Genomic DNA, 27437 nt, shown 5'->3' on the forward strand with positions numbered 1-27437 from the left:
TTATTCTTTTAACTTTGTGATTATCTTTGCAATGTATAGCTTTTTTTATTAGTTATTTAAGGATACAAAGGGCTGAAAGAGGAATTTTTAAATGGCGGCTGGTTTGAAATATTTGTCATTTTCCCCATTCTGTGCCGACTAAATCTATGGGAAGAAATGGGAGTGAATCAGTTGTGGGGCATTCTTGCTCCAGTGAAAACTCACAAGCCTCTGAAGTCACTGAAGGGTCAAACAATCGTGGTGGATTTAAGCGTTTGGATATGCGAAAGTTCATACGCTATGCAAGGTTTGCCTGTTAAAAAACCGCACCTGAGGTTAGCATAATATTATCATCACCTGATCACTGACCACGCCGTGCTTCGTCGCGTTCGTTATGTTCGTCACCCAGCGCCTGAATGAACAGAGCGCTGGGTGACGTACAGGCGGTGACGAGCAAAAACTATGGCATAACTTACAGACCCGTGCCCTAGTCCTATCCGTTAGTCATGTTAGTCCGCGTCCAAGTAGGCATATTTTTAGAGAGAGTTCCATGGAGGCCCCTAAATGAAGGCCCTAGGCCTAAGTTTTTTCAAGCAAGTCCTGGGTTTGTTTGTGCACACACGTTGCTCGCGGAGAGCCTAACGTTAAACTTAAGAAGTTCAGGCATCAAGGTGTTCTGGCATGTCTGGTGCAGTGGTGGTACTTGCCGCAGGCCTACGTACGTACACCACACGTGTATACATGTACATGTATGTAGGCTACATCATTTAGGGGCCTACATGGAACTCTTTCTAAAAATATGCCTCAGAGGCCTAAGTAAGTTTAAGCGTTTTCTACATGTAGAAAATATATTTCACATTTTAGGACATGGTAACACTCTCTATTTTCAGCTGATGGCAGTTTAGTGTTGCCATTTTAAGGGAAAATTTGTGTTGTCCACATTATGGAAATTGGAAATGATCCAAGTAACCACAACTCAGTAACTAAACCAGGGCAATTCGGAGAGTTCAAGTTGCTTGGACTAACTTTGGCCTATTGGCAATGATATGATGGACATGATCATGAATGATGCTGAGCTAGGCCATCATGCAAAGGCCAACAACTTCAAGGCTACAGTATGTCAAAATACATGTATGTACATGTACATCAATTTATCGTGTCCAATGGCAATAGGCCAACATGTAGGCCTGTAATTTAAACTTCAGCATGTTAAGGCCATAGGTGATGCTCGTGACTTTGGCCCAAACTGAGATTCCAAATTTTTGGCATCAAAATTTTTGGATCTGCAGCATGTGTAAAAGGTAACAAGAATCACACTTTGTTATTGAGAAAATGAGATACCGATGCCAAAGGATTAGCACCCTTATCGATTTATCATGTTTATGTACATGTACATTGTAGGCTAGAGCTTAGGCATGTACATGCATAGGAAGTTGGAAAATTGAGTTAAAATAAAAAGGGTATCCTGACTTTCCTTCGTGAAAGTACATGTAAGAATTGCCCCACTGAGAACCCCAGCTTGTAAGAGCAATTGTACAGATCAAATGATCATGCCATTGAGCCTAACATACATGTATAAAAAAGCATTCATCAAATGCAATCATTGACCTTCAATTTCCCACAATACAGGGTAAGAACACAAAAGCATGTTATTGTGTGTATGGTACATGTACATACACAGTGGAAGCTAACCATATGCACTTGTTAAATGATAACTTATCCTGTTACATGTAACTTGGTTAGCCTTAATTGATTTATATCAAGTTATTACATTAAGTTTGGCTGTTAAATTCTGTCATGTCAGTCATTCTGTAGACTAGAGTCTAGACAGAGGACCGTAAAAAAAACAGAAATGAACTGTTTCCCTTGGTAGCCCCACCCATTTGTCACTAGTAATTTGACAAATCCAGCTGTTTCATTTGTTAAGCCAATAGTAAAATATGAACAATGAATAAAAATACCCACCCTAGAGCTTGAAAAATGAAACCAAACCCCTGCATACACCAACATACTTGTTTTACGTACAAAGTGTGGACATTCCTTTTTCATTTCATTCATTCATTCTTTATTACCACTTAACTGTCGATTACAATATGTCATGAAAAAAAATGCGGATGGGGGGTCCCAAGAAGCAAAGGCTTGTCGAGCAGGATCCCCCAGTACATTAATTAACATACATGTACATGTAGATGCCGCAGCTGGCGAGTGAGGATTTGCTCTTTAGTAGAACTGCTTGGCATTCAGATCTGTAGAGAAATTTAGCAAGAACGTGCCAAGGTAGCAAGGTTTACCATCAGACAAATTTGAAAATCGTCCAGATCGATGGGTGTTTTCAATTTCGAGTTCGAGGCCACAGCAGGTTATCTTCCACTTGGTTGATCTTCGCCCATGCTTCATCAAGGTTTGTCATCATCTTTGTTGCCTTTGTTGTAAGGTCGGTGTTCTTGACCTTCAATTCCTCGATGGATTGAGCATTGAAAGTAATGGATTTTTCCACCTCTGTATGTTGAGACTCAATGGCAACCATCTCCGGAGCAAAGACTGTTGATTTGAAATCACCAGGTCTAGTTTACCTTGAATTTCACCTTTCAAGACCTGTAAGTCATGCCTCAATACCGCCACTAGAGAGCCATCTGTACTGGTTTACCGCTGCTCGTCATCTTGTGCATGTGTGTCATCAGTGGTGGCTGACTCACACGAGGCTGATTTAGTTCTATCCTTTTTTGGCATAATTACTCAAAAAGATGGGGAATATATATTCTCCTGTGGTTAAGGAAACTTGAGGAAAATGCTCCTTTTTATTCAACTTCATTGTAGGAGTTGGAGTTTGATTTTTGATGATTTCCTGGACTGTTCATCTTCACTTTGTCACAGATAACCTTGACCCCAAAATGCCTGTGAAACTGTTTTCAGAGAGGGTGAAACATTGTGTGGACAGGGGCGAGTCCACACAACGCCATCATACCCTACATTACTTTTGTGAGGTCCACACTATGTATGCCACGCCTGTACAAGTATGCCTACTGTACCGTATGTACATGCATTTACTGTACAAGTATACTTGTACACATGAGACCAGGGGTAGTCTGGGATGGAGGAGGTACATGTACATGTACATGTAAGGAAACGGTATGTACAGTACATGTAGGTGTACATGTACACATACATTGAATGCATTTTTCTGTCGATGTACATACATGGACATATGTATACATGTAGGTTTTAGTTCAGTATTTAGACAGTTGGAAAGAAACGATGAACTTTACAGAGAGGTACATGTACCTCTGTGTTTGTGGTTACGCCATGGAAACAATCTCTTTCAGGAAGGTGTTGAATCTTTGAAGAGCTAATGATGAGAGAAAAGCTCATCATTTCGGAAAGTGTATTCCGTTTGTCTTTTGGAAACTACTGTATTGATGCAGGGTGGCTTGGTCATGTACATGCATGGAGTTGAGGATGCACTGATACAGTACTGGGATGTCTAAGGTAGGATACAAACTGTTCAGACACGGTGGGGATGATGGCTGTGTACTTGAGTTTGTTTCTGCATTCAATTGGGGACCTTGAACAATAGAGGACAATAAGGTCCCCGATTGACAACTGTGTACAAAACATATGGGTGGTCTTGTAAAAAAGTTAAAGTACAAACAAAAGAGGAACAATAGGGGGTCCCCAGTTGCAAGCAAATACACACTTGTGTGTGTTTGTCACTTTCTAGTTGGTGGCCGAGGAAAGAGAATGGAAGTGTGGACTGCTTGGTATGTAGACGTCCCACAGGGATGCTGGTGAAGGAGGGACGAGACATTGTTAGGTTGAAGCTAATATCTTGGGGAATGGTGTTGTGTCTACAAATCTCAGTAACTTCACTGATGGGGCATGGGTGCCAATTGTTGACAGCAATAATGAGCAATGATGATGTATTCTTTGAGGCGAATGATGAAATCGCAGTCAGTTTCCCCAATGTACATGTACACCTTGCATAATGTTTGCAAAGTACATGTACATGTACACGTTATGCTGCTGTCATAGACATACTGTCTTGTGTGTGCTGGTGAGTATGGGGCCCCATTTCTCAAAAGGAATTACTTCCATGGTGTACAGTACTTGTATACATACGTGTACCTCTCTGTATGCTATTTTGCCATGCAAAGCATGATCAAACAACACTTATATATGGACGTAGCAGTGTTTGGATGATAGTTTAGCCATTCCCATTGGTGGAGAGCCCGTCTTAAACAGTTGAAACACCAGCTGGCGGTGTGCCACGTCATGCATTACACACCACACACTAGCTATCCAATTTCCATACAAGGAGAGTGTTTTTGACCACATGTGCATGAACATGACTTGCAAGAGGAATGTACAGTACAGTACCTTAAACTGGCTCGAAAGGTGTTTGAAAAAAATGAAGTAAAACTGTTGAACAAAATCCTTAGAAATTTATAAATTTTTGAACTTAGTTTGAATTTGCCACTCAAAATGTACATGTACATGTGTGGATAGGGATAAATATAATAAAGAAATAAATCTTGTTTAATTCAAGACTTAGGCCCATTTAGAGCTTAAAATAAATTACTACTTGTACATGTAGATGTTCAGCTGATCGATGGCATGACTGCTTGTACATGTACATGTCCTAAAACTCAAAGCACTCAATATAACATCTGAGACATTGAGTCATTGACTTGGAAATGAACAGTAAAACAAAAATTAGACCCTTCTGTACAGTAATTTAGGGTCAAAATGTAGTTTAAAGTTGTAAAATGTTATCTGAATGGTTAATACCCTTAGGCAATTCCACGACATGTACAGTAGGACACAGATGTCACAAATTCAGAATGATACATGTATTTGGTTTGAACACCTTATATTTTCAACCAATATATGGGTTAAAGTGAACAATATTTTTGTGAAAGTGGCCATTTTGATTTTCAAAATGACAGCCAAAGTATGCTAATAACTTGATCTTTAAAAAGAGTTTAACAAGGAGGATGAAACCTATCAGCAGGACTAAGAGCTTTGTATTTCTGAAAGTATTGGACCAAACGGGGCCCTCCAAGTCGTTCTATTTTGCTATGGAGTGTACATACATGTAGGCATCAATTTTTAAAATGATGATGGGCCTCATCATGACTACGACTGGTTTGAGGGGGGTGATTTTCTCTGGAGAGCAATATCTTTTAAAGTCATCGGTTAAGCCACTGAAAATCGAAACGAAAATGAAAGATGAGAAAGTGAGCTTTAATTTGATATGGCTGTTAATGCGCTTCACAAAGTTGATACTTGGTTCCAGTATATGAACCATCAGTTTGTGGATACCATAATCTGTTTGTCTGAATCAAGGAAGTGTAAACGGAATGAATGTGAACACTGCAGAGATAGTAATGGCCTCAAAACTCGCTTCCTGATTAGAGATGCTGTTCTGACCCTGTGATGAAAACTGCCACTACAGGTACCAACAGTTGTATATGCACGAGGGCACTTAAAGCTAAAGAGTTGGTACTCTAAACTTCACAAGATCCTCCTTTTTCAGGTTTCCAGTAAGGACATCTTAAGGTAGTAGCATCAGCTCTGAGTGCATGCCAAATGCACTGCCCATCACCCACAGAAAAATTTGAAGTTCTACAGGATAATAAAGCTAAACTAGAGTAGTGGTTGTGACAGCAACAACCACAGAGCTGTTTCCGATTTCAAGTTGTTTAATGTGAAAAATATATATACAAAACTCACAAGATAACGTCATCATGACTTCATTAACCTGGCGTAATTCTTATTTCAGGGTCTTTGTTGCCTGTAACTTTGATAACAATCAAACATCGCGAAGTTAACGAAATGGTGACTTGAAAACATAAAGAAAGGGCTTATATAAATTATAAAAAATCAATAATAAATCAGATGATGACACCATTGTGATGTCATTTGTTTATTAAGAATATTTCTTGTATCAGTGTCGTTTTTGCCTATCACGTTGATTACAATGGAACATCGTGAAAATGGCTTGAAATCGTACAAAGTCAAAGGGCTAAAAAACATACAGAAAAAATGTTCCTTTAAGTTCATGTCACGTGATTTGCACTGAAATTGAAAACAATTTATGAAATATTATTTGACATTTTTACTCTTGGAACATTTCAACTCGAATAACAGCATAAACTATATGATTTCTCTTTTGTTCTCACAGTAATCTTGAGCCAAAGTTCAGGACTACTCAGTCATTCATGTGTAGTAGAAAAACGTGTACAAAACCTATAGAGAAAATCTTTAATCTCATGTCAAGTGACCCCCGATGATGTCATTTTGATGATTTTGTCCTGGGACCCTCTGTCCATGATGGACTACAAGTGTACATAAACGAAATAAGGCTGAATAACTAGATTGCCGAAGACTAACTGTCGAAAAACTTGTACAAAACCCATGGGGGAAAATTAAAATCCAAAAATCATTTTAAAATTATGTGATTACATCATCGTGATGTCACAAATAAAGCAAAATTGTTTCATCATGGTCTTTGTTGGCTGTAAATTTGATGACGATCTAACATCGAGAAGTTACCAAAATGGTGTACAAAGTCAATGAGCTGAAATAAATATCGAAAAATCAGTAAAAAATCAGATGATGACATCACCATGACATCCTCCATTTAGGGTCTTTGTTGGGTATCACTTTGATAGCGATCAAACATCACGCAGTGACCTTATGGTGGCCTGGAAACATGTACAGTACTTGTACAAAGTCAATGTTCTAAAAACACACACAATGTACAGTGGTACAGTGTATGCAGAGAAACTGCTCCTTTACGTTGATGTCACGAGATTTGCGTTTAAACTGAAAACTTTCCATGAAATATTACTTTATATTTTGACTCTTGACTATATTTATAATCAAACAAAAGGGAAAATTTAGTCTGATTTCTCTTTCTTGTACTAATTCGTGGTCGAAGTTGAGGACTACTCACGCATTAAGCTTGATAATAGTTTGTAGTAGAAAAACGTGTACAAACCCTATGGCAAAATATTAAGTATTCAAAATTCAGCAATAGCTGTTCCAGCTGTAAGCCGAAACAGATAGTCAGTGACATTTTTGTGGGTGTACATGTTTGGTAACCACCTTGTCTAAAACATACACAAAAGTTAATTACGGGCTATGCTTAAGGTTTTAAAATCTGGACTTAATGATTGCTTTAAAAAAATAGCAGTTTTTCTATTTTTCAATAACCTTGGTCAAGTTTTTTAAGATAAATAAATACACAGATGTAATCTCTGTTGTTTATAGTTTAGGAATCAGTTATTGTCATGTTTTCAACTAAATTTTCATAAAATATAAAGAAAATTGACCAATGTTTCCATTCATTTGTGCATCTGCACTTGACAAACCAAGATATGATTCCACAAATCATTCTAATGAGTGAGGGACATGAGATATTACAAATCAATTCTCAATTGTAAGGTTCCATGTGTAAATCATATGGCAAATGTAAGCGTAACATCATTTATTGTCATATCTTAAAGTTTTCACAGCATAAAAGGAAAGATTTAGCTTATTTCTTTGCACCTCTACCTAAGAACCTACATGTATGTATTATGTCAAATCAAATACAGGTATATCCTTCTCGCAAGTCAGGGACATGAGATATTTCAATTTGATTCTACACAATAATTTTCTATGTCCTTTTTGTGTAACATCAGTTACCCGACATACATGTATTTTTGCTTGCTGTTCAATGAGAACTGCAGTTTGGGTGAAAAATTTTCCACCTATTTCTTCACTCTCCTTAACTCATAAAATTTGTACTAACTACAAGCCCCAGATATTTCTATTCACATAATTACAATACAAATACTGTACAGTAGTAAAACTTTGCCTTGTAAATTCAGTTACTGTGGAATGCCCCACTTAATAATTTTTGTGAGTAGTTTCCTTTTCAAAAATGTACATGTACCACTTTGTGAGAATTTAAGGGGTAACAAGAAGCAATAGAGGCAGAGCTGTACGTTCCCCAGTCAAAATCCTCCCAAGCCTCTTGGTAGATTGAGTGGGGATCAGGGAAGGTTGGGTGGAAACAGATAGTTTGGTTTGGTTTATTTCCATACATCATAATTAGAACATAAAGAAGCAATGTTATTACAGAATAAAATAATAAATGATGAATGGCGGATACCAGACAGAAAGCAAAACGCTTTGTTCCTTATTTGTTATAATAAAATCTATATTAGGCTATAAATACTAAATACAGAAGAGGGAGTGAAGAGAGTAAGATAATTGAAGGTACAGCTGAACGTTAGAATTAAGCAAGATTTTCTTTGTCATAAGATCTACAATTCTAGACATGACTGTTTCAATATTAAGGTTATAAATGCGCAGTAGAAATGACATATACGTCCACAAAATACATGTACAACATAGGGTAAATAAACTACTGTATATTACACTGGAAAGGAGGACATTTTTCAAGTACGTTTTTAAAACCATGTATACTTCTAAAGTACATATATGGTATTGGGGTGATTTTATTCCAGAGCAAAGGACCTTGATGTCGAACTGTATTGAGAAATATCATAGTTCTTGCCTTTGCAATGTGAAGCTTGGCTTCTGACCTAGTATTATATGAGTAGACTTCAATGTTCCTCAGAAACAATGATTTGGTTTCAGGGGGCAGAAGATTGTTTTCAAATTTAAACATTAGAATTTGAAGGAACTTACTTTACGTATTTTTGAATTATAAACATATACATGTACATCAATAATAGTATTCCTATCGGTATCGGTAAATGAACATGACTGTAAAAAATATTAGTATTATCTGCAAATAAAATAAAGAATTACAAATGTCATTGAGATAAATGAGAAAAAAAATAGGGCCGAGGATTGATCCTTTTGGGACATCACATCTGATAGGTTTAAGAGTTGCTGAACAATGTTTCCATTGGACAAACTGTTTTCCATCAGAAAGAAACATGTACGTGTAGTTTCTAAACCAATCCAAAGCCACTCCTCTAATGCCATATCTATTCAGTTTTAAAAGCAAAATGTTATGATCAATTGTATCGAATGCCTTGGATAGGTCCAGAAACAATGCAATTGTATGAGAAGATTTGCCTAGAGAAGAGCTAATTTTATTAGAGCCATTTGGGTTGAGTAGTTTGCACGAAATCCATACTGTGACTTACTTAAGATATTGCACTTGGTTAAAATGAATCCAGACGATTTGCTACCAGACGTTCTAAGACTTTGGAAAGACACGGTAGTATAGAAATAGGACGGTAATTGGATATAAGCTGTCACCAGTTTTGAATACAGGAATTACTTCAGCAACCTTAAAGTCATTAGGCACGGTTCCTGATATAAACAATAGGTTAAAATTTTTAACAGAGGAGAAGCAATTTCATGTGTAATTTCCTTAACAAGGAATGCGCCCAAGTTGTCATGTCCAGAGTTCTTTTTGGACGGTAATTTATCTAGATACATTTTCAAGTTCATTTGCAAAAACCGTTAATTGCAGTTAGATGTGTAATTGTTTTTCCCCTTTCCTTGCCCAACAACTTATGTGCAATGTACATGTAGGAACCTCTTCTTCCGCATCACCAATCTCACCCAGATTGGAGTCAACCTGATTTTCGTTGTGGATGGTGAACCACCCGAGTTGAAGTGGGATGAGATGGAGAGACGCACCCAAGCCCGCTTTGAGGGTAAGGGACGAGGTACATGTAGATGGGGGCGGAGCAGGTGCAAACGGAATAAAACAGCAGGCAGGGCTGCTACTGTTGCCAGTATGGATGTGACAGAAGGAAAGAAGAAAGAACGAAAACGTTTTAAGTTTGTTGTGAAAGAGGTAAGTTTCTTGTTTTTCTAGCCATTCTGTGCCCAGGTGTTGCACCTAATTTTGCATGATTCAATTCTGTCAAGTCCAGTTTCTGTCGTGAGTAAACAGAACATGTATTTGAATAACTGCACATTTTGATGATAAATTCAAGATGATTAAAGGCTTAGGTCTTTCCATTCTTGACCCAGAATGCCCAACGTAGGTAGTGAAATTACATGTACATGTACCGGTATACTGTAAAATAATCCAGTTCATGTTCAGTCGTTAGTAGTTACCAAGCTTGGAAGCCATTGCTGTGGTAGTTACCAAGCTTGGAAGCCATTGCTGTGGTAGTTGCCAAGCTCAGAAGACATTGCTGTGGTAGTTACCAAGCTTGGAAGCCATTGCTGTGGTAGTTACCAAGCTCGGAAGCCATTGCTGTGGTAGTGCCATGCTTTTGCCCAGATAACTAACAAAGGGCACTTACAGGGCACAAGTTGAAGACCCTGCATGAGAGTGTGGGACCATGGCAGTACATGTACAATGGTATCTCCTTTGATTGGGATATGAGAAAAGCAAACCATTACCGATATACATGTATTCTACAATTCATACATGTACTAGTTGAATCAAGGAGGGGTTCAGAATTGTTGTCATACTGTCTAAAATATGGCCAAAAGAATCACTAAAAAGGCACTCAGGTGGCTGGTTTTCCCTCTTTGCAAAAAGAAAGCTGGCATTTTGACCTCACAGATGATCATGAAAGCTACATGTATACAGTATAAATAATTATAGACTACAGTGTGTACCTTGAACATGACATACACGTACCGAGTATATAGTAATTAATGGAAAAGGGGAAACATAATGATGGGCTGCTAAGGGGACTGTTTATAGGCCTTTTCACAATACAGCCCCTCAACCCTGGGTGAGCCCATGACCGCCTTGGGTTGAAAATTGGATTTTTCAACCCTACATGTAGATTCAACCCAGAATTGTTTCACATTTGTTTCATGTGAATTGAGCTTATTATCGGGGTAAGTTCAACCTGCAAGTGAGCATAAGGAATTTTCAACCCAGGTTGAAAATCTCACCCCTGGTCCGGAGCAGGGTTGAGTTCAACCCGGGTTGAAGTCGATCTCGGGGTTGACACAGGGTTGGCGCAGCATTGAAAATTGTCAATTGTGAATCGCTGCCAGTTTTCATCCCTGCTTCAACCTAGCGTCAACCCCGAGATTTGTCTAGTGTGAAAAGGCCTATTGAGATGTACATACGTGTACATGTGGGATTTGGTACGATGTGGACTAATTGGAAAGAATGGAAACATTTTTTTTCTTCCCCAGTGTCAGGAGATGTTGGAGAATCTTGGTGTACCTTGTGTGCAGGCTGTTGGGGAGGCAGAAGCCTTGTGTGCTCTTATAAACGTTCAAGGGGTAAGAGGGCAGTGTTGGAGTCAAGTCCACAACTTTCAAGGTCAGGTCACTACCATTCAAGGCCAAGGCTGAGGCCACAGTTGCCAAGGCCAGTTATTACACACGTTCATATACACATATATGTAGATGTAACATAACTACATGTACTGTATCTGCAGTAGGTGATTTTTCTGTAAAATAGTTTTGGCACTGTTGGCTGGCACACAAGATTCATTTAGATCCAGAAAAGAGACACAAATCTCGTTCACATACGTGTACAGAACATATTGATTGTAAAGGCTGAAATGTTGGTCAACTGAGATTTTTGTTTTCATTGAGAGACACATCTCTCTTACATTCACAGCGGTATGCATATATATACAGTATGTGAACACTTTTCCCCCTTCTCTTTGAAAAAAAATACATAGATAAGCCACATTGTACATGTAGGAAACATGGACTTTTGATTTCACAAATGGGCAGTCATCTTTACTAATCGATTTTGACTTAATAGCCACTGTGTGCATTTTAATTTCTTGGTTCAGGTAAAAGTTTACCTCTAAAAGAATCATTGAAGGGTTTTTACTGATTGAACTTGTTCAATATCAGTATGTTTTGCAGTTTTAAATTAGGAGAAACATCTCTGGTGATTATCTCAAACCATTTTTCTTGAAAATCTTCATGTATGGCTCTTTGTGAAAACGGTGACGAAATTTGGAGAAATGATCAACTTTCAATTGGTGATGGTTGTGTTTGTGATATCTTATTGCTTTAAAATGGTAGAATTTGGGGGCAAAAATAATACTCTGCCTGAGACTAGTTCATTATGAAGTACATGTAACACTGTCCTCAAGTGGCTACCAGTGCAGTCGGCATATACACGCACAGCATGTATTGGATTTTGAAAACCAGGGCAAAAGCTGTGCAACTGATATTTCATAATTTTTTATGACATTCAGAAACTGGGTAAAACTTGGAATTATTTTGTTTGTCTAACCACTAAAATAAATATTTAGTTGAAGAAAAATAACGTGGGCGCTTGATTTTCTGTGTATAATGTGTTGTATTTGAAGTTTTTCTCACTTAAGTTGGAAGCTCCATATTTGTAGAATGGTGAATAAGTGTAGATGATACTGCAACTTGAGATTTTCCATCAGCTTGCAGATGCCTGTGTAACTGAGGATGGAGATGTATTTCTATATGGGGCCCGCACTGTCTACAAGAACTTTACCCTTAACACGAAGGCAAGCTTGTTTTCATCTGTTGCACTTAAATATGAACTCGTAAAGTCTCAGGGTTTTTAGGAACATGAAACCCTGATTCTCATACATGTAGCAGATGATGTTATTGTTTTCCCTGGCATGAATCTTATAACTTCCAGGATAGGTTTGACTACATGTATCTAAAGTCCTTGTATACATTCTCTCCAATTTCTCAGGATCCCCACATTGAGTGTTACTCCATGGATGAGATTGAGGCGCAGCTTGGACTGGACCAGAGCAAACTTATTGCTCTTGGTCTTCTCCTTGGCTGTGACTACACCCCAGGAGTAGTAGGGATTGGTCCTAAGCAGGCCCTGGGGCTAATGAAGCAGCTTGGACCTGGAGTGGACGTACTGGATAGGTTTCGAGACTGGGCAAATGGGAGGATACCAAGGGATTGCCTACAGGAAGGTACATGTTTATGTACATACCGTATGCATGAACATAAGATGTTTGAATTTAAACCCTGTAGATGCAGTTTGGATAGTGGAGGATGGATGAACGGGGCTATATTTCTCATTGAACTCTATGAAACTGTTTTTATGTGTACAGATACACTATGTGTGCAGGGAATAATGAGTTAATACATTTAGCTCTGTCTGCTGCAGTGCAAGTCCAGGCTCATGCACATATGCTCTGCTTTATAATCTCTTTTTTTAATGACATCTACATATCAGGTAGGTACATGTGTATCAGTGTTTGATCTGGCAAACATTTTAGTATAAAGCATTTATACATGTACGCCATATGTACAATCTGTTTAATTGTTGGGCAAACGTGAAATAATTTAACCCCTTTGCGCCGGGAATTTCTTCCCGAAAGCCGACTCCAAGAATTCCAGCCTCGCTTGGCCAAGAAGGCCACCTGCCAAACCGCAAATTCTCGGTTCGTGGCCCTGCGGGCTCTGCAGAATTACATGGTGAAAAGGCTGATTGTTCGGTGGCATGCGGCTGTACTCACGCTTCCACATTCTCGTTGCCTCTTTTCCAAGTGGGGACTATTGTGAAGCTGGTGGTTATGATGCAAATTTGGTCTTTTCATTTCTGGGCTACACATAAAGGCCAATCACCATATATACAAGAGCCAGGGTCTGCCTTCTTTCACCGTAATCGCTCGAGCGTGGGCCAAGAATAATAGCTGAAAAACAGGCTGAGGATCTCAATTTATACGGCGTGTCTAGCCACGTCCCGGTGCGAAAGGGTTAATAAAAAGTATTCAACATTTCATTTTGAAACTCTCAAACACCACTTGTACATGTATGTTGAAACTGTTGGGCCAACACTTCCCTCTCTTACCGATTTACATGTAGTGAGCAACGATATTTTGATAGGTGTATTGGAACAGAACATAATAAAGTACATATACAGTTTGTGACTTGCTCTGCAAATATGAGTCTCAAGTCACCGGAGCCACTTTTGAGTTTTACTTTGAGGTTGACAAATTTGAACTTTTGTTTTGATGTTTCACTCAGTTCGGTATGATAAAAATGGACGTTGTGTTTACCCGGTATGTTAAGATGTTGAGGATTCCTATTAAATTCATGTGCTGAGCAAGATTCTTTCGAATGCCTTCAACTGAAAAGTGGCTTTGGCAACATGTGACTGATTTTTTCAAAGTGGGTCACATATGATACATAATTATATGGTAAAACCCTAATCCCCCCCCAGGGTACTTTGGCTAGAAACCCTGCCAGACACATCAGTCTGCATCATTTGTCAAAGTGGCTAGCCTTGCCCAGTGTAACAAGATCCAATGGGTCAACTCTCCACAGTGCCAAACAGCCTGGCAGGAGTCTGTACATGTAGTTGCCAGTCACCGCAAGATCCAACACTGGCAATGTTCAATGGGACTAGCTTCCACAAGGCCATTTTGTTTGGCTGCTTTGGGTTGCCTAGTGCATCAAATTGCAGCAGACTTTTTCACTGAATGCACTGTGCTGTATCCAGCAGGGTCAGGGTTTAAGCAATTGAAAGTTGGTCACTTTGTTTTTTTTTTCACAGCAGCTCCCAAGAAGTTGCCACATTGCAGCAAGTGCACACATATAGGTTCACTGAGGGAACACAAGGTGTATGGCTGTGCTTTCTGTAAAAGTGATGTTGCTTGCCAGCCAAAGTCTGTGGACACTCCTGTGTGTGCCTGCCCCAAGCATGTGTCAGCAAAGTCCAAAGGAAAATCCTCTCTGGAGCCTGATGTCATGAAGTAAGGAATGACTGCCATTGCTATTCATATTCCAGAATTTAACTTCTTTCATCCTTACTTGTACCAGCCTGCAGCCCTTGTCACAAATGAGGAGCAGAAGATACATGTAGTTTGAATCCATTATCAACATGAAGCAAATATGTGTACAGTTACATGTAAGTAGTGCAAAAATTACAAGACCTTGACAAAATGTTCTATTTGAACTTCAGTAGATGTGTGTGTATGAGCATTCACTGCGCATGCATTGTGTGCATCCATGCCATAATTGCATGCAAGTAAAATGTACGATGAAATTGAAGGGTTTATTATGAAAAAACTTGTACTTGTAACTGTAAGTGAAGTTGAATTACAGTATTTACAATGAATAGGGGTGAGATGTACAGTGTCATGATTTTTCCTGACAGATCTCTTTAAACTCTGGAAAATCCTTTGTTCACTTTTCTGCATCTATCTGTTCGCTAATGTACAAACAACTTGTATGATATCCCATACAACTGTTGCACGGTGTTTTACATGTAAAAGGATATTGAGCATGAGAAATGGGTATTTTAAGGGGTGCTAGTGCATGCACATTTAGGCAAATACAAATTTATACCATAGACTTTACATGTGTGCTGCTGTAGGGCCTTCAACCTTTGGTGATTATTGGCAAGCTGCGAACCAAGTGCAAGCCTACATGTACAGTACACGTATGTACAGTGTAATACCGATTTCCGTCTTCTGTCAATGCGTCCGTAGCGGCCATCCAGCCATCCCCAAATGTTGAAGTTTTTCCTTGCAGGGCTATACATGTAGATGTTCAAATGTGCCATTGAGTACTTGTTTGCTTCCTCTTGGAACTTCATCAGTATTTAAATAGTCTCATATGGCATTAATGCTAAGAAACTTATGAATTTAATGAAAAAATTATAAACATTGAATGTTAACGTTCTGAGTAGTATTGTGTACTTACCCTGTAGTATATACAGTACATAATGTACCGAGCACTCCTGTAATGTACGGGTGTATAGACAGTGTTTAGACACATACAAATGTACATGTACAGTATGTGGGGAAAATGTAAGGGATGGGGGGGACTCCACGTGATGTTTGTTGGGAGAGGGGTACCTGCATGTAGGAGGAGGATCGTGGGGACAAGGTACGTGTACATTTATGTGGTAAGTGGATGAAATGCTGGATAAGGTTGGCATAATGGTTAGGCTGGATTAGTGGGATGATGAGACAGCCAGGGTAAGAAGTGATGGGAATTAATGATGGGGAGGGGGCGGAGTAGGAAATGGATAGGATGATGGGGAGGGGACAAAGTAGGAAAAGGATGGGATGATGGGGAGGGACGGAGTAGGATGGATAGGATGATGGGGAAGGATCAGTGTAGAAGATGGGTAGGATGAAAGACCTGTGAAGCCTTTGTATCTGTGTCTCCCTTGTTAGTGGTCTTTGTTGATTTACTTTTAAACGACAGGCGCCTTTCAACACACAGTTTGCACACACTAACTATGTTTTTTCTCCTAGAGTACAATGAATTTTATTGCTAAGGTCGATAAAATATCTTGTACATCTGTAGTCAACCAATCTTGTAATATTGATGAAGCTTGGTTAGTATTTTCTTGTTTAATTTAGTAACCATTTTGTATAACTTGGATGTCTCTTTCCTATTATTACAGAAAATAAATTCAAATTCATAACAAGCAGCGAGCCATGGCAGCTTTGCCATTCTAATTTTGTTAATATTTCATTTTCCTTCAATTTCACCCCTGTAGTGCACAAACCTCAGTGTAGGGAAAACCCACATGTACATGTAATTGGCAGGCAATAGAGAGCTTAGGATTCAACAGTTATTTTTAATTCCATTTTTGGTTGAGTTTATTTTAAATTGCAGAAAACTCTGGTTCTTTAAATACAGATTTTTATTGCCGTATTTCTAAATCAATGGATTAGGGTTAGTCTTCAATGAAACAGTTTTTAACTGGACGGCAGAGTTTTTTGCAGAGTGCAAAATTGGGTAAAGTGTACTAACTGTGCCAAAGTGTACATGTGATTCATCACACTGTGGATCTTTTGACATTGCACCAAAGTAGAGGGGTGAGGCTCTACTAAAGGACATGATCTAAATGAAAGCCCATGAATGAAGCCTTCATACAACTACATGAGCATCGCTTATCGCTTATGTTGTAAATAGGTAGCAATTTCATGTAATGCTTTTGGGTATAATCCTGTAAAGAAAGTTGTTTAAAACAACATTTTGTATTGTCTGTGCTTGTTTTAAGCAATTTTTCCCCATTGTGACATGTACAGTTCAGTTGTTATAACTGAATGTTTGTTCTAACTAGACTTCCATCTTCACCGAATTTGTGATAACAGGAAGGGGTTATACTCTGACTAAAGCACCATCTTACTGTCCCATCTTCAGTATGTTCTGTACCAGTGACTACATCATTCTTTTAGGTACAATCTCTACATCTTTTTATATCAATCTTGATAGGGAGCCTTGTGTTGTATCAGACTATTACGTGTATTACCCGATAACTACACTGATGCCTTTTATATAAATTTTTTAAATAGGAAGGCCTGTGCTGTACCAGATTTTCCCAATGAGCAGGTGATAGATGAGTTCTTGGTGGTAAAAGACAAGTGTTCTGAGACAGACTTTGCCCGGAGGAGACCGCAGCTTATAGCTGCACAGGTAATTCCTTCTTTGTTCGCTTTAACCTCCAATTTATCCACACTGTGCAGTATTTTGGTATTGTGAGTTTTCTCTTTCAAAGGCCATGAAGTTCAAAAGGTTGTTAGTCGCCAGCTTACATGTACCTTGTTAACGGACTCAATGTATCAACAAGAGCATGAAGGGAGGCAATATAGAGGATTAGCATGGGTGCCATCCTGCAGGCCAGTGCTTTTGGTCACACGGTATGCACAAAGTAGGTTTCCCTGTGAAACAAAAGAACTGCCCTACAAAATGGCTACCATGCAAAGCATCTATATTGTTACCTAGGAATGACAGTCCTGTGAGCTTACCTTTCATATGTGTGCACCTGTTTATGTGCATATCACACAGAATACACACTCTGTTCTGACTGTACACAAAACCCTAGCTTCTTCGATTAAATGCCACGCACACAGTGCCACTACTGTTCAAGTGTCAGACCCATAGTGGTGCATCCAGTGTGGGGGAGGGGAAGTTGCCCTCCTAGTCTCAGTGTCATCGTGGTGCATCCAGTGTGGGGGGGGGAGTTGCCCTCCTAGTCTCGGTGTCATCGTGGTGCATCCAGTGGGGGGGGGAAGTTGCCCTCCTAGTCTCGGTGTCATCGTGGTGCATCCAGTGTGGGGGGGGGGGAGTTGCCCTCCTAGTCTCGGTGTCATCGTGGTGCATCCAATGGGGGGGGGGGACGTTGCCCTTCTGGTGTCGGTGTCACCGTGGTGCGTCCGGGGTGGGGGGGGGGGAGTTGCCCTCCTAGTCTCGGTGTCATCGTGGTGCATCCAGTGGGGGGGGGAAGTTGCCCTCCTAGTCTCGGTGTCATCGTGGTGCATCCAGTGTGGGGGGGGGGAGTTGCCCTCCTAGTCTCGGTGTCATCGTGGTGCATCCAGTGTGGGGGGGGGGAGTTGCCCTCCTAGTCTCGGTGTCATCGTGGTGCATCCAGTGGGGGAGGGGAGTTGCCCTCCTAGTCTCGGTGTCATCGTGGTGCATCCAGTGTGGGGGGGGGGAAGTTGCCCTCCTAGTCTCGGTGTCATCGTGGTGCATCCAGTGTGGGGGGGGAGTTACCCTCCTAGTCTCGGTGTCATCGTGGTGCATCCAGTGGGGGGGGGGAGTTGCCCTCCTAGTCTCGGTGTCATCATGGTGCATCCAGTGTGGGGGGGGGAGTTGTCCTCCTAGTCTCAGTGTCATCGTGGTGCATCCAGTGTGGGGGGGGAGTTGCCCTCCTAGTCTCGGTGTCATCGTGGTGCATCCAGTGGGGGGGAGTGGCCCTCCTAGTCTCGGTGTCATCGTGGTGCATCCATTGGGGGGGGGAGTTGCCCTCCTAGTCTCGGTGTCATCGTGGTGCATCCAGTGTGGGGGGGGGAGTTGCCCTCCTAGTCTCGGTGTCATCGTGGTGCATCCAGTGTGGGGGGGGGGGAGTTGCCCTCCTAGTCTCGGTGTCATCGTGGTGCATCCAGTGTGGGGGGGGGAGTTGCCCTCCTAGTCTCGGTGTCATCGTGGTGCATCCAGTGGGGGGGGGAGTTGCCCTCCTAGTCTCGGTGTCATCGTGGTGCATCCAGTGTGGGGGGGGGAGGTGCCCTCCTAGTCTCGGTGTCATCGTGGTGCATCCAATGGGGGGGGGGAGTTGCCCTCCTAGTCTCGGTGTCATCGTGGTGCATCCAGTGTGGGGGGAGAGTTGCCCTCCTAGTCTCGGTGTCATCGTGGTGCATCCAATGGGGGGGGGGGAAGTTGCCCTCCTAGTCTCGGTGTCATCGTGGTGCATCCAGTGGGGGGGGGAGTTGCCCTCCTAGTCTCGGTGTCATCGTGGTGCATCCAGTGTGGGGGGGGGAGTTGCCCTCCTAGTCTCGGTGTCATCGTGGTGCATCCATTGGGGGGGGGGAGTTGCCCTCCTAGTCTCGGTGTCATCGTGGTGCATCCAGTGTGGGGGGAGAGTTGCCCTCCTAGTCTCGGTGTCATCGTGGTGCATCCAGTGTGGGGGGGGGGAGTTGCCCTCCTAGTCTCGGTGTCATCGTGGTGCATCCAGTGGGGGGGAGTTGCCCTCCTAGTCTCGGTGTCATCGTGGTGCATCCATTGGGGGGGGGAGTTGCCCTCCTAGTCTCGGTGTCATCGTGGTGCATCCAGTGTGGGGGGGGGGAGTTGCCCTCCTAGTCTCGGTGTCATCGTGGTGCATCCAGTGTGGGGGGGGGGGGAGTTGCCCTCCTAGTCTCGGTGTCATCGTGGTGCATCCAGTGTGGGGGGGGGAGTTGCCCTCCTAGTCTCGGTGTCATCGTGGTGCATCCAGTGTGGGGGGGGGGAGTTGCCCTCCTAGTCTCGGTGTCATCGTGGTGCATCCAGTGTGGGGGGGGAGTTGCCCTCCTAGTCTCAGTGTCATCGTGGTGCATCCAGTGTGGGGGGGGAGTTGCCCTCCTAGTCTCGGTGTCATCGTGGTGCATCCAGTGTGGGGGGGGGGGAGTTGCCCTCCTAGTCTCGGTGTCATCGTGGTGCATCCAGTGTGGGGGGGGGGGAGTTGCCCTCCTAGTCTCGGTGTCATCGTGGTGCATCCAGTGGCTTGGGCAGCAGCTGCCCTCTTTCTCCCCCCCCCTTACATGTACATGTTGCCATTTCGAAAAATCTGTTAAAGTTTGATGAAGTTTGTCCTGCCATTGCAGAAATTCATTTCATCCAAGCTGGAGTGGCCCAAGGACTACACTGTAGAGAAGGTGTTTCCACTTGTCACTCTGTGGGACCTCCAGGCCTTATCATCTGGTCAGCCCTTTGATCCTAAATTTCATCTGACACCAACTGCTGTGATCAAGAAGAGGGTGAGGCAAGGTGTACCATGTGTGGAGGTTCAGTGGCAAAGTAAGCTGTTCTTCATTTCTTGCATTATTTCAGTGCACTGGAATGCCTTTTTAATGAACATTTTTTTTCACCCTCACTTTTTTTTTTTTCACCCTCACTTGTTTTTCTCACCCTCACTTGTATAACGTGGAGTGTCCATCGCAACTGCATGCACACATAATGCCAGCTGCTACCATCACTGAAACAAGCTGGCCCCCGCACTTTTTACTGTTTTAAACCATTATCAGCTTGTACATGTACACAGGACATAAGACCACCTCATTTGTTTCCCAGATGTAAATAAATGTATGTATAATACAGAAATGATATCATTTGAAAAAAAAGTGCCTGACTTAATGTATGAGGAACAAGAGGGACCCCTTTACTCTACATATTACTCAACCGTATCTTATCAAAAAGGCGTTAAAATTACTCACTAGCAGGATTCCAGTCAATTAAGCAAGTTTGGGAGCTTTGGACATTGTTTTATACCAAATAAAAACTTTTTTATTTTGCCGACATGCAGGTCAACAGTGATGCGTGCTGCCCAGAAACCGGAGACTTTTTTATATTGGCCATATAGATATGTGGCATGTTGCTACATGTATGTCTGTACACTTAAAATTTAGTCATAAGACATTCTGTAATTATCTATGTTTGTACAATATACACTGTATGTCAAGAAGCGTGACATTCAGTTTCTTGAGCTACATGTACTTTCCAGAATGCATGTCAATTCTCAAATTACTCCATTTCTGTCTTTATCATTGGAGTAGCTGGAATTCCTCATTCAGAGCTGGAGTTTCCAACCACCATCGAGAAGGAGGAAGTATTTTCCAAAGCCTTCCCTGAATTGATGACAACCTTTGAAGAAACCAAAGCTTTCAAAACAAAGCAGAAACGTAAGTCCGTTGATTTGATGTTCTTTCCATTTTGTTTGACAGTAGCAGTGTCATGTGATAAACATGTTGTATTCCTTTAATTTTGGGTTAATTATATAATTTAACAGCTGATATAGGCTTGTGTTGATATCAAAATTAACCATCATGATGTGCTGCCAGAGAAATATTTATTTACAATCTGCATGTTGAGGAGATTTGATGTCATCACCAAATTTAGGATGACAAATTTATATCAGCTTTATATGGAATTAGCTTTATGCTTTATTCCTACTGGTAATAAACAGTAAATTTAATTGAAGTGCATTTCTGAAGTTACAGATTTGTATGTCAATTATTTGCGGTTCGTTGACTCTGTTATTAAGATTGTTTCTTTTGAAACAATGAAATCCTTTGTCTGATAAGGTAAATTTATTGAATTTGTGGACATATAAGCAAGTGGTAATACAGGAACAGTTAACACTTTTTCCAAGACCTCAAGTCATTTACATGTACATTGACTTTAATACATGTAGATATGTTACTGGTAGATATTTACAGTAAAATAAAATTTGCTTGCCTCTGGTGTTCTTAAGTTTGTTCAATCTGATTTCAGGGGAAAAAAAGACTTCCAAATCCACCAAGGACAGTTCCAAGGATACATGCGGCTCTCCTGACCACTGCTATCCATCCAGCAGTGAAGGGAATCTTGAGCATCTTGCTTCAGCTGTTGCTGATTTAAGCTTGAAATCCGATCAACATATCGAACCCAGTAATGATCACTCATGCCTACTGACAGAGACTACCTCACATTTTGGTAATTACCAGGATCACTTGGCTCTGCCTGATGTTGTGTCATCTTGTTGGATCGAGAAGCCACCCCTCACAAACTCCAATCATCCCAAGTCAGTGTCTTGCTGTAATACCTGTGGTAAACATGACATTTTCCAGAGGATGGATTGGACGTTCAACAAGAGCACAACTTCTTCAGAAGACATGTTTCCAACTTCACTTACTAATGGACCGTTCATCGGAAACATCAGTGGCATTCCCATGAATAGAAAACCCAGCCAGTCAAGAACACATTATATATCTTCACTAGGAAATACCTCGTGCTCTGCCACTGATGATGACATTGAGGCAGAACTACTTCCTCTCAGTGAGCGGCTTCGACTCAAGGAAGTTCTTGAGACCATATCTTTGAATGACTCATATTCATCTTCATCCTCTGAGACTCCTAACCTAGTCAGTGCATCTCCCAAGGCTGGGAAAAAGGTGCTTACAGATGATTTTAGGGCAGAATCATTTCACAATCAATTATTACTTTCAGTAGAAGAATCAAACAGTCCCTCGTCATCACCAACAGATATCAGTCCTCCTTTGTCAGTCATTGCAGAAGATGCTAACTTTACTCTTGGCTTTGAGCTTACTAAGATGCTTTTGTGTGATGGCACTGTGCCTCAGGATAATCAGTTGTTTGGTTTTGCTAAACCTGCAAATTGTGATCCCAGCAGAGCTAATCATTCTTCATCAGTAGTTGGAGCAGGAAGCCCACTGGCAAAGAAACAGTCTTCTGTGTCTCTGTCACTTCAAAAGAACCTGTTAATCAAAAATGCCAACAGTGATTCTGTATGCCACTTTGAATATCTAAGACCCATTGAACATGAAGAGGACAAAGCACCAGAACACACACAAGCTCAGAAAGCATCTGCCTCTGGAGAACTTGCTGATAACCAACGATCTCAGAAGCAAACATCACTTGAATGTCCCTCTCCTGGATACACTCAGTATCCTAATTTCAGCTTGAAATTTGAACTGACAAATATTCTCACTGAAGATGAAAGTTTACTGCAGAGAAATGAGACATTTGGAATGAAGGATGAAAGACCAGAGCAATTGCTTGGCAATCCAATGTCAGTTGAGAAGTCAGAGCTGCTTGATCCATACAAAGGGGTAAGTAGTTCATCAGCCAACAGAGAGTGTGAGGTGATGTTGCTTCCATGCCAAGGTCAAAAAAGAGATGTAAAGAATGAAGCATCACAGGATAGCAATTCAAGTCTTCAGCGATCAGGAGAAATGCCAAATAGAGAGACAACTAGCAAGAATCAATCTGAGAATGCAGAAGTCAACTATAACACTTTCAAAAAGCACTTGAAGTGCTTTCCCCAAGAGAAATTTGAGGATGTAGATTCAGATATGCATCGGCAGAAAAATGGAAGGCTGGAAAGAAATCAAATAGTAATAAAAAACATTCCACCTCAGGATGTTGGGATGAATTTCACAGTTGAAAAAGAACTTTGTGGAATTTTCACTGTGAATCAAGGAGATTTGGAATCTGAGTCACCTTGTTTGTCAGCCAGTGACATGGGACAAATACCGACAGAAACTACTGCTGATGAGAATTTGGACAGAGCATTTGCCCCACTGCCTATTGATGTGGACACCCCTTCTGTAGCAAATGAATCATTTGGTAGAATAACTAACCAATCAGAGCTCAATAGAGCCGGAGACCATTGCCATCCAATAGTTATAACACCTGTTTCACACCTTCCTAGGCATTCAAGAGACTTGAACATCTCCAGGGCTCATTTGGGAACAGCTCTTGGAGCCCTTCATCACAGCTTGTCAACTCATTCAGACAGCCAATCATGGACCAACTCTGACCAAACACAAACAACCTTTCATCACAGTTCAGTATATCTTTTGAACAGTCCTATAGAAGTCACTTCTCATGAAGAGAACAGTCCCGTTTCGTTGTTGGACCGGTTGAGAAAGAAACATGGGAATCAGAATGGTGTTGTCTCTGCTGCTCTTGCGATGAAAAATGGGGGTACATTTGGGAGGAAACAAAAAAGAGATAGAAAAGTTCTTACGGAGATATTCAGTGATGATAATGAAGACAATAAACTTGTTCTTAAATATTGAAAGACCTACTATATGCATCCTAAAATGATCCCTCCAAGACAATTGTGAGTTTATGTGGTTCAGTGTAAAAATAAAATATAAAAAGTGATAATACAGGTTGTCCCAGAATTATCCGAACTCCCAAATGCTCACTGTATGGTTGACTATGAAAATAACTTGAATTGGTTTTGACTTTGTAATAATCATCTTTCCATATTTCTTAGCTTTCTTGCCAAACTAAGACTAAGAAATTTTAAGCATTAAGAACGAAGCAGTTTTAAGTAAATTTACACGTACCTTTCCCTTTTTTCCCGCTTTGCTCAGCTATTAAAACACCACCTCTTACAGAATCAAGTGTAATTCAGTTTAGTGTGGCCGATTTTCATAATTTTCATTCTCAAAAAGCTGAAAGAATGGCACATTTGCAAGTTGAAAAATTGCCAATTGCAGTTATGTGTACTTTCATGGTCAGAAAATAATAAATTCAAACATTCTGAATTCTTATTGTTCTGGGATCTAAGTGTTAGTTCTCCGTATTTTAATTATTGTAATGTTTTCACAATCAAGCAAAAAGTGTTAGAAGTAGTTACTAAAAGATAAATCCTTTGCAGTAAATATCATAATAAATACAGCAACAGATGTACACGTGGAGACTTTTGAAGATGTATTGAAAGGTTATAGCCACTTGGTTTGTAATGAATTTTAAATCGCTGAGCGTAGTTCTGTGAGGCGCTGATTCGGGGGGATTGCAGGTCAACATCCTTGCTTATCGTCAGTTTTTTTTTGTTTTTTTTTGTAAGGGACCTACTTCTTAAGATTGGAAGGAACCCCTGAAAGTACATGTATAAGGGTCTTATTTCGCGTGTACACGGTTAACGACAAAACAAAGGTATTAAATTGCTTTGCCGACGGCGACAGCTACATGTAGTAGTCCCCCACCCCCTGTGCGAACGGGAATCCCCACAGCAAAAATCCTGGATCTGCCCCTGTTCCATTCCTTATTCTTGCTGTTTAAAAATCAATCGCATTGGTAATTTACAATTTTATTTTTATCAAATTTAGTTACATGTATATTTAAAATCATCTTGTGCGTAAAAAATAAAACTAAAAGCACGAGTTGAAGTTAATTTTCCTACGTCCATGTTCAGGCAAACTAAAAACGAAAGATAAATGTATATTTTAAAAAAATCGGGAAAAAACGTTTTGTGTGTACTCTTGTATAATACTATAATGGGATATACATGTTCTTATTGTTTAAATACCGTAAGCCACAAAATAAACTGATATATATACAATATGTATGCTGGACTCTAATGCTGCTGGTCGGTACCATGCTGCTCTCATTGAAAATCCCCTTGTACGAGTCCGGGTCAAGACAATTGTAGGGCTATGCACGAACCTCAACTAAAGGGTGCTAGACCACTAATTCAAGTGAGAATTTTTGACCAGCTCATTAGCATTAAAAGTGCCCCCCCCCACAGTATCTTTTGAAAAAAGAGATTGTTTGGCCCCCAAAATGGTGAGATTGTGTAAATCGTTGCCAGGATCAACTCCGTGGGTCTTTGGGCTTTCATATGAGAGCAGAAGGGCTAAAACCTACGGCTGAAAAATGGTCCTAAGTGCCCGAGAAAGTTGAGGGTTGCCACTTGAAAAATGGCTGCAATCAGACTTCGGAAAAATCACTTTGGGGGGTGATTTTGTTTTGTGGGAATAATTAAAAATGTAATTGGTTAACCCACAAAAATTGAAAAGAAATTGAAAGATAAGTGACCAGACAAGAATTTCATTTGTGTTTCAGAAATCTCAGGGATGTTGGCGTGCATGCTATTGGGCCCTGAACGGTGCTGATTTTACGCTGTTTTCAATGCTTGAATTACTGGACTGGACCCTTTAGGGCCACGGAAAGATGCGATATACCGAAAGTTCACGCGAACAGCGACCATCGCTGTTGGTCGTTTGCGAAATCGTAAGTTTTCAGGGCTTTTGTTTTCAAATGTCATGCTGGCCAATTTTTTTCCCTTCAGTTTATTTTTTTTTTGGGGGGGAGGGGAGGTAGGTCTTTTTAGCAGGGTCGGCGGGGAAAAAAGGTTTTTCCGTGACTGGGAGCCCAAAATAGTATCGGTCGGAATTTTTTTACGGAAACGAGAACCATAGTGTAGCGCCGGCGGGTTCGGTCGGTGGGGGCGCCAGCTCGGACCCGCATGGAGCTCGCTGGCTGCCCTCGCTGGTATGCGAACGGCCTACGGTTTTCCCGCCTCGCTCCTGCGCAGTCCCCGCAAACACTAAGCGTCTTGAGCTTGTGTGTGTGAGACAGCTTTTTGACTTCGTGACAATAAACTTGAACAGAGCAGTTTTGTCCGGAACGGCGATTTGTGTCCGACTGATGAGTGGTTCTTGTCAGCGTCAGAGCCCAATAGGCAGGACACGCTACAATAGAATATATTGTCGCCTTTCTGAGAATTCAACCAAGTGTTTTTTTGGAAAAAACATTTTCAGGGAAAATGTTCAGGCCAACTTATCCACTGGCTAATTCTAATTTGCATACTGTAAAAACGTGCCTACTTGTTTTCATCAAATTCTGAAAAGAAATCTGCCAACCAATACAAATATTCCATTTTGTCTTCTCTATTTCACCTTGAAATACAGAAATACTAGACAGTGCTGTGGATAACAAATTGTTTATTAAATGTTGTTAGGGGCAATTACCACTTGGTTTAAGTTTCAGAAATGTGACGTTTTGGTTTTTGTGGGTGTGTATGCCATGGTGGATAGACCCGGAGAACAGGTTGTCCAGCATATATCAGCATTATTTATGGGGCTAACAAGTAACGTTACTGTTTAAAGGACTTCTGTGAGCCTACCTGCAACTAATTTGGAGTATACAACAGATTTCATACCCGCCCTCAAAATAATGTTGAATCAGTTCGTCTCTTATGAAAACTATTAGGGAATCAAACATTGTAAATAATTTATTATTCACATTCTGTTCTGTGGGATATCGTGCAGGGACAGACAGAAATATTACATAGGCTATAGACCTAATGTTAGGCTGTTAACGAGTAAAGTTACGTCTAGAGTAACTAAGTTATCGAGAAAACAATCTACCCTAACAAAAGTCTATTTTGTTTATTTATGTAACATAAAATGGTATTATTTCATATACACGTTACTTAACCGATGTCAGGATATTATTTCTTCTTTCAAGTGGAGTTCGGCGCAACTGCAAAAACGAATACATAGTCTAGTTCTATTGCTAAAATGAGAGTCGGGCATGGTGGATCGATCGGCCCGAAAAGGGCATGTACATGTGAAACGATCAAGGGTCAAAGTTAAAAATACCACTGCGCAATCGTGACAAAAAAACACGGACGACGGGCAACGGACGACGCACGACGGGCGACCGCAGATATGGAATTCCATATGAGTGCGACTCGGAATTACTTCTCCATCGACAATGTTGATCGACACTGGATCATGTAATTAAGTTGA

The 27437-nt window shown here is 40.9% G+C and overlaps 1 protein-coding gene across 4 annotated transcripts; it reads left to right on the forward strand.

The window, feature by feature from the left end:
• The first annotated feature begins 62 nt into the window (after positions 1 to 62).
• LOC110981612 (uncharacterized) lies at positions 63 to 25245 on the forward strand. Of its 4 annotated transcripts, none has more exons than XM_022239310.2 (10): positions 63 to 314; positions 9541 to 9808; positions 11122 to 11211; positions 12348 to 12434; positions 12629 to 12863; positions 14453 to 14651; positions 17214 to 17334; positions 19995 to 20187; positions 20943 to 21068; positions 21661 to 25245. In XM_022239310.2, exons 1-10 carry the CDS (start codon positions 157 to 159, stop codon positions 23967 to 23969), a joined length of 3786 nt encoding a protein of 1261 aa, XP_022095002.2. In that variant the 5' UTR covers positions 63 to 156; the 3' UTR covers positions 23970 to 25245. The 4 variants fall into 4 exon arrangements, with proteins under 4 accessions (XP_022095002.2, XP_022095003.2, XP_086987395.1 ...); XM_022239311.2 differs by having other exon boundaries at positions 14456 to 14651; XM_087131269.1 differs by having other exon boundaries at positions 9575 to 9808.
• The last annotated feature ends 2192 nt before the right edge of the window (positions 25246 to 27437 follow it).

The sequence above is a fragment of the Acanthaster planci genome, linkage group LG21, assembly GCF_054643075.1.
Source record: "Acanthaster planci isolate LZ-2023a linkage group LG21, COTS_SCS, whole genome shotgun sequence".
Classification (NCBI taxonomy): domain Eukaryota; kingdom Metazoa; phylum Echinodermata; class Asteroidea; order Valvatida; family Acanthasteridae; genus Acanthaster; species Acanthaster planci.

Bases quoted from the DNA above. Each gene is read 5' to 3' on its own strand.
- LOC110981612 (XM_022239310.2), top strand. From the start codon at position 157: ATGGGAGTGAATCAGTTGTGGGGCATTCTTGCTCCAGTGAAAACTCAC. The intron at 9,809-11,121 runs GTAAGTTTCTTG...TTTCTTCCCCAG, and splicing joins TTAAGTTTGTTGTGAAAGAG to TGTCAGGAGATGTTGGAGAA. The intron at 20,188-20,942 runs GTAAGCTGTTCT...TCATTGGAGTAG, and splicing joins TGTGGAGGTTCAGTGGCAAA to CTGGAATTCCTCATTCAGAG.